At 38.9% G+C, this 7,385-nt stretch overlaps 1 protein-coding gene across 1 annotated transcript in view; it reads right to left on the reverse strand.

Moving 5' to 3' along the window:
• The window catches only part of NEB (nebulin), a gene marked incomplete at both ends in the record, with an annotated part of 125,402 nt that extends 118,596 nt beyond the window's left edge, over positions 1-6,806 (reverse strand). Inside the window, 4 exons of the mRNA XM_080621910.1 lie at positions 360-467; positions 1,502-1,738; positions 3,173-3,217; positions 6,774-6,806. Of these exons, the coding sequence (XP_080478036.1) occupies positions 360-467; positions 1,502-1,738; positions 3,173-3,217; positions 6,774-6,806 (423 nt within the window). The remainder of the gene's footprint in view (positions 1-359; positions 468-1,501; positions 1,739-3,172; positions 3,218-6,773) is intronic.
• Between the last annotated feature and the right edge of the window lie 579 nt (positions 6,807-7,385).

A 7,385-nucleotide genomic window follows, 5' to 3' on the forward strand; every position in this document is an offset into this window, starting at 1 on the left:
GCGTGTGGAATCTTCGAATTCTGTGATACAGACATTCCCATCATCTCCCATGCCTGTAACTTCCAAACAGAAATTTTCAAACCTCTTTAGGCACAATGAAGCAGGGCTATTATTCAGCTAGAAAGGAAACATCACATCTCCCTTCCTGAAAGGCCTAAATTCCAACCCACATCACAGAACTCAAACTTGTCATATACTCTGTATTCCTTGCTCTTGAAATCTGATAAAGTTTCTGCTAAACATTCAGACTGCCTTATCACAATGTCATCAAAAATGTATCACTTATCTAACATTTAAAATTGTGACTTAATTTGCTTCTTTAATACTCACTAACATTTTTTTCTTACACAATTACCTACCTCACTGAGCTGGTCTTGCACTTTCTTTATTCTCCGAATTTCTGGGGTATCAATTGTGGAAGCATATGGCTTTCCTCTTTCTTTTCTAAATTTTTCTTTATATTTGTTCTGAAAGAAAATAATGACAAATGTAACTAAGACATATCCTGAAGCTCTGGAAGAAATGTGAGCAGCAATTACTGATTTATTTACCTGGTTAGTATAGGAATCTGGGGCAGATTATTCAATAATACCAATTAGCATTACACAATCACATTTGCAGAGTTATGCTTATTTTAGCGAACTGATTTTCTTCCACCTTACATCCACAATAGCAAAATATCAATTTCTAAATTTAACCTGGTTTAGATCACCTCTAACTGATTATATTCTCCTTAGGAACTTAGTATTGATAAAATTACAGTTATTAGGTTCAGTGACCAAAGATACAGAAAATATGTGGGTGAGGGTAGAAGTCCTAGATCTATGTATGATCTCACATAATTCTTTAACAGCGAACGTTGGTAGGTAACATACATTAAAATTTAGGAAAAGGGATCTGACACCATCTACATCAGTGCACAGCAGTCGTTTTCCACTCTTCACAACATCGTAAAGACATCATACAGTATTAGTCAACTGGAATTTGGTATCCTGTATCAGGAATTTAGACTTGTTATTGTTCCTATATACTGTGCACAACGATTTTTCTTGGATATAGGTAGAGGGATAGAGAAATATACTATTAAATAGTATATATATAATAATATATTTATAGTATAGTATATAATAGTATATTTCTCTATATATTGAGAATATACATTGAATAGTATATTCAATGAGGTTTGCTATTCAATAGACACTAGTCTTTGTTATCATCATTAACTCAAATATCCAAGTCAGAGAGTGCAGGAGTCCTATTAACTGACATCTCTGCCGATCTTTAGCCATTTCTTGGGCCTAATGATTACCTAATGCACTTAAGCAGGGCAAGATGGGCTAATTCAAAGAAGCAAATTTCCCACTTCAGGCAAGTAACGTTCATACATATGATGAAACAAAGTACAGGAGACAAAATAGTATCATGAAGGTTTGCAATAATCCCCATTAAATATTTTTAAAGTTGGTGTTCCTCAAGAAATAAAAGACATGGGACAACTTACTTCACTGAACAGGTCCTTCATTTTATTACTGTGTTGCAGGTAAGGTGTCAAAAACTTAGATGGGTCCACTTTTGTCCGTATTGTCTTCTTTCTGACTGGAGGTGCTGCATCTTCAACAAATTTTTCATGTTCAACAGATTTTTCATGTTCAACAGATTTTTCATGTTCAACAGTATAGGTAGTAGTTTTAGGACCTGTGAAGCCTGTACTAACGGTCTCAGTGATCTCAGTGACCACCTTGGAATAAAGAAAAATACAATTACTTGCTTTATAGTTATAAAAGTTTAATAAGAAAAGCATTTTTCATCTCCTCTAGCTAATAAAGGATGCTCAGTTCTTATCCAGGAACCACCTGCAAGACAGAAAATCAGAGACACTTTTCCTGTTGGGCAAAGTATGCTGGCTATGCATCACCCAACCTAAAAATCCCACAAGGAATTAACTGACTGACTGGTCTCTGTATCAAATTCATGTAATTATTCTCCAGAGGCACTGGAAGAGTGGGGCTCCTGCTGCCTTTGTTCTATATGCGTAACAAAATGTGAAGCTATGTGTTATAAAAAGCTGTAATATATTTCTAAATATCTGTCATAGTTTACACACTGCCAGTAACTCAGTTCCATGCAGCTGCTCGCTCACTCCCCTGCCTCCCCCCTCCCCAGGTAGGATGGAGAGGAAGACTGGAAGAATGTAAAACCCATGGGTTGAGATGAGAACAGTTTAATAACTAAAACAAAGTACAATATAATACTAATGATGGGAATAACAGAGAGAGATATAAAACAAAAGGGAAAAAAACACTATAAAAAACCAAAAACCCCTAAAAACCCAAACAAAAAAAAAAAACAAAAAAAAAAAAAGAGAAAACCAACAAAAACTCTCAGTAAACACCAGTGATGCACAATACAATTGCTCACCACCCACTGAACGATACCCAGCCTGACCCAAGCAGCAATCACCCCCTTCCAGGTAACTCCCTCCCAGTTTCTGTACTGGGCATGACGTGCTGTGGTATGGAATACCCTTTTGGCTAATTTGGGTCAGGTGTCCTGTCTCTGCTTCCTCCTGGCTTCTTGTGCCCCTCCTCACTGGCAGAGCATGAGAGACTGAAAAGTCTTTGATCAGGGTAAACACTACTCTAGCAACAACTAAAACACTGGTGTGTTTTCAGCATTGTTCTCAGACTAAAGCCAAAACACAGCACTGTACCAGCCACTAGGAAGAAAATTAACTCTGCCCTTGATAATTCTGTTCATCTTTAACATTAAAGATTGGATTTTGTCAAAATGTTACCCAAATAACCTACCTGCCTGTGTTTCCTATTATTAACAGAACCTGTTGCTTCATTTTGTTAGCTCCTGTGCAAACTGGGCAGAAGCAAATGGAAGACACAGGGTGGGATAGAAATCAGGATAGTCCTTTTCTGATGGACACAGCCACAGCTCTCTCTAATGGAAGCCAATGAGTGGCAGATAGGATACTCAGAACAAGCTAGAAGTCCTCCAGATCATCCCACAACAGTCTTGAAAGGGAAATAAAGTTTTAAGAAGCAATTGTTCACTGATATTTGTGTATTTAATATGAAAAATTAGTCCATGGAATAAAAAATTTAGCATTACTTAGTAATTTCACGCATATATAAACTACATGCAACATTACAGGGACCTTTACCTCATATGGCTCATCCTCCTCAATTGTTGTCTCTTCAATGTAATACTATTAAAAAGAGGGGAAAAAAATCATTGTTAGGCCAGATGATCAGAATAGCAAATTGTAGCTTCTGTTAAGCTGTTTTAAAAACACACTTCCAGGGAAATAGGACTGTAGTTCACAGGTACTTATGTGGTCACATTTGCATCGCTGGCAATTCTGAACATTTGTTGGGTTTTTTTTCATTAATGACTGGATTTTTTCCATATATTCCTTCCAAGTAATTAATAAAGGATCATTATTTTATTTTAACTACAAGAGGGAAGACAATGATGACTGCATTAAAAGAAACAATTAGCATTCAAAACCCCAGGAGTTTCCAAGTTCTTTGTAATACACTGAGAGGACTGTGGTAGGTTTATCTCTCTAATGCTGTCCTCAGAGTTTTTCCTACCTACAGATCCTTGAAGAACACCAGTAATTACTGGCTGCTGGACTTTGTACTACTAGCTAGACTTTGTACTACTGATCACAATTCTGAGCTGAGCTCAGCCAATTTTCCACCCACTTTATTGATCACTTGCCCATCCCGCATCTCAGAAATTAGGTGATAAGAAGACTATAGGAGACTGTTTCAAGAAACTTCCTAAAGCAGTCAAGGTGTGCAACATCCACTGGTCTCCCCTTGTCCATAACAGCAGCGAACTCATTATAAAAAGCAGTGAGTTTGGTCACCCATGATGTGCCTTTGATAAATGAATGCTCACTGCTCCCCAAGTCCTTCACGTCTTTAATGTGTTCAGAAATAGCTTCTAAAAGTATTTGCTCTGTAGCCTTCCCAAGGTCTGATGTGAGGTTGACCAGCCTGTAATCCCCTGGATCTTCTTTCTTGCTTTTCTTGAAGACGGGTATGACATCTTTTTCCAGTGAGCACGGACATTCTTGCCTGACTATGAGCTTTCAAAGATGATAGCAACCTTGCAATGTCACCAGCCCATTCCTTCAGCACCCATGGATTCATGTTCTCTGGTCCTATTGAGCTGCGTACATGCCCACGGGTTGTCAACCCTAACTGTCTTCCTCTGCTGTGGCTACTACTTCACTCCCATGTCTCTGCTAGGAAGGTAAAAGATGTGGAAGACCATAGGACAAGCCTCGTCAAACCTGAGGCAAAATAGGCTTCAAGTACCTCAGCATTTTGCCTGTTCCTTGTAATTCTGTTTATCTTGCTCACTCTCTGAATCTTCAACTCCACAGTCTCATGGTTACTGTGGCCTTGGCTGTCCTTGACCTTTGCATCTTCCACCAGTTCCTCCTTGCTTGTGAGCAGCATGTCCAGCAGAGCATCTCTCCTAGTTCATTAATCAACTGTACTAAGGAATTTATCTGCAAAGTACTTTCCCAGAATCCTCTAGGTTACTCATGCCCAGCCATAGGCCCTGGTGAACCTGCGGTGGGTAACGCCACCCTTAAGCACAAGGGCTGTGCCTGTGAGCCTGTATGCCTGTGGCAGCTTGCTGTGCCCCGCAGCGACCGTGAGCCAGAGGAGCCAGAGTCAGCTCGGAAAGAAGCAGCGGCGCAAACACGGTGCCCGCTGCCGACCCGCTAGCAGCAACCCGCGGCCACGCAACAACAATGGCAGCCTCACGAGGGCGTCTTCCCGCCGCTGAGGGGAGCCGGGGCGCTCCTCGCTGCTTCATGAACTGAAAACCACTTCAAGACGGTGCGCCGCTCGCTGTCGTAAGCAGCAGCTGTTTTATTCGAAAGGTGCTTGTCTTGCCTCTGACTTCCAGAAAGGAGAAAGCGTAAAATGCAGTTTTTATCTTTGACAATCTCCTCAACAATGGTTTGGCCAGGGTCACATGCCAAAACTGTGGGAACAAAACCCCCTTTGAATCAAGCCCTAAAAAAAAATCATATTAGTTGTTAGGTTCATGTAACTAGCCCATACTTTTCAAACTTTGTTTCAAGGTTTCAACCTTTCAAGGGTTGTTTTGAGGCAATTACTGCTCACTGGGCCCTACACCATGTTTGACCCACCTTTCACAAAGCCTCGAGTAACTCAGCATCTAAGGTTTGTGTCATTCACTGTGGGGTTTTGCACACCACAAATATCTACGATGTTCAGTGCAGCCTAATAACTCCGGAGAGAGAGAAAGCAGTGTCTTAAAATCCTCAACATTTTCTCAGCCACTCATTATTCAGCAACAGTTTTCTACTCTTTTGGAAGATGAATTTCTGATAGTACTCCTACTAGTTTAAAATAGGCAGTTCATACAGAAGTGTAATTCTAGCTAAGAAAACTCTGGGAAGGCTGAAGCTGCCTTAAAATTGTACCAGATGCTATCGTTCTGTTTTCTGTAACTTTTCGCTGTGACTATCTCAAGGGAAGCTACTGAAGCAGTACTATCTCTGCCTGCCCTAGGGATGTGGTTACAGGAAGGTGGTGATTGAAAAGTAAAACCAAAGAATCAAACAGAGCTGTGTAGACAAAAAGCCCAACATACCATAATTCCAGCAGCAACAAATAAACACGGATAGCAAATAAATATACATTTTGTTACAAAAAGCACATTGTGCTCAGGAGGCATAAAGGCAGTTAGAAGTAACGTGGTAACAGGAAACTTAATGAAGGACTGGTGTCTTTGTAGTTTGGTGATACAATGTCTTTAAAATGGACTTTATGAACAGTAATACTTATTTTCCAAAACACATTAATTTAACTGGTAAACCATTTGACTTGACTCCATTCAGTATGTGAAATGTATAAAATCTGCAGTCAGGACTCAATGCTGTCACATTGCCTGAAATTAACAGTCCATTATATACTGTGTGGAGATAATTAGTTGTGGGATACCTACATTTGTACTCTCTGCTTCTTTTCCTCAAACACTGAGCAGTTTGTTACAATCATTTATGTATTTCATAACACATAATTTCATTTCAGAGTAGTAATAATCCAACAGGTAAGACCACACTGTTTATTAATCTCATATACTGTTTCAATAGCAAAGTCATTATTCTGGGGATTTTTTAATCAAATTGCTGAGACTAAATAATTAGACAAGAAACTGTTAGTTTAAATGCCCTATTGGCAAGTTAGTCCCTGATGCAACTCCACAGACATCTACAGGTTTAAATCTAGCTCCATCTCTGCAGCTTCCAAGGTTAAATTGGTTAATGGTGGCATAAAACTGCTGCATTTCTGCATTTCAGTGGGCACAGAGGTGAGGCTAGAAAGTGGCTTCCAAAGTCATCTTCTATAGCATGGATTGGATGACAGAGGGCAAGCCAGAGGGGAAAAGAGATGGCCCACTGAATCTATAATTACATAGAAGAGTAATTACAAAAGCTCGCAATGTAGGTGTGGGTTGGTCACAATCCTTATTTAAACAGAACAGCTATGACAGGAACCAGGGAGACTTTGCTCCACTGAGAGCAACTTTGTTGTTGCTGTTGTTGTTTACTCATTAAACCATTTAATAGATAGCTAATCATACCCTAATCTTCAGAGAGCAAACAGCAAGCAACCATCTATGCTCAGAGCAGTGTGTCATTAAAGGGATTTATATATTCATTCACAAGGCAGAAAACAAATATTTCTACTTTCAGATTTTCTTACCTCCACAACTTCCTCATATTCTTCTTCCTCCATTTTGAGGGTATTCTTCTGTCTCTCCTCCACTCACTGGTCATGCAGCAAATGAAAGTGTGAAAACAGCATTAGCCCAAGACTGAAAATATGATGAACTAGTAAAGTTCATAAAGTGCCTGAGGTCATGGTTAGTAACTAGTCAGATTATTATAATATTACTTAGTGAAAGAACTTGAACAACAGAGATAAAGTTGAGATCTGGCATTACTTTGACTGTTGTGGGAAAGCATTGAATTAGATTGCAAATATACTGATATATATTACAATTTTGGACAAATACTTTATTCTAATAGTTGTAACACCAATACTGGAATTCACTGAATATATAAAAGAAATTAAAGAACAGAGGAAGAGAATTCTTGAAGTCTGGTTTGGGTTTGTTTCAATAAGATTATGTGAAGAATTTTCCTGTGACTATTTTATACTATTTCATGACATTATTCAAGCTCCTGTTTGAATGGGAGCTTTATCTATATATTCTACTATATTAATTCATAAGTAAAAGCATAATATGGAAAAAGTTTGTAAATATTTTAAGGGGTGTTAGGCTAATGAGACAATTTTTGCCTTCCCAGCATT

Source organism: Psittacula echo (assembly GCF_963264785.1).
Source record: "Psittacula echo genome assembly, chromosome: 6".
Lineage (NCBI taxonomy): Eukaryota > Metazoa > Chordata > Aves > Psittaciformes > Psittacidae > Psittacula > Psittacula echo.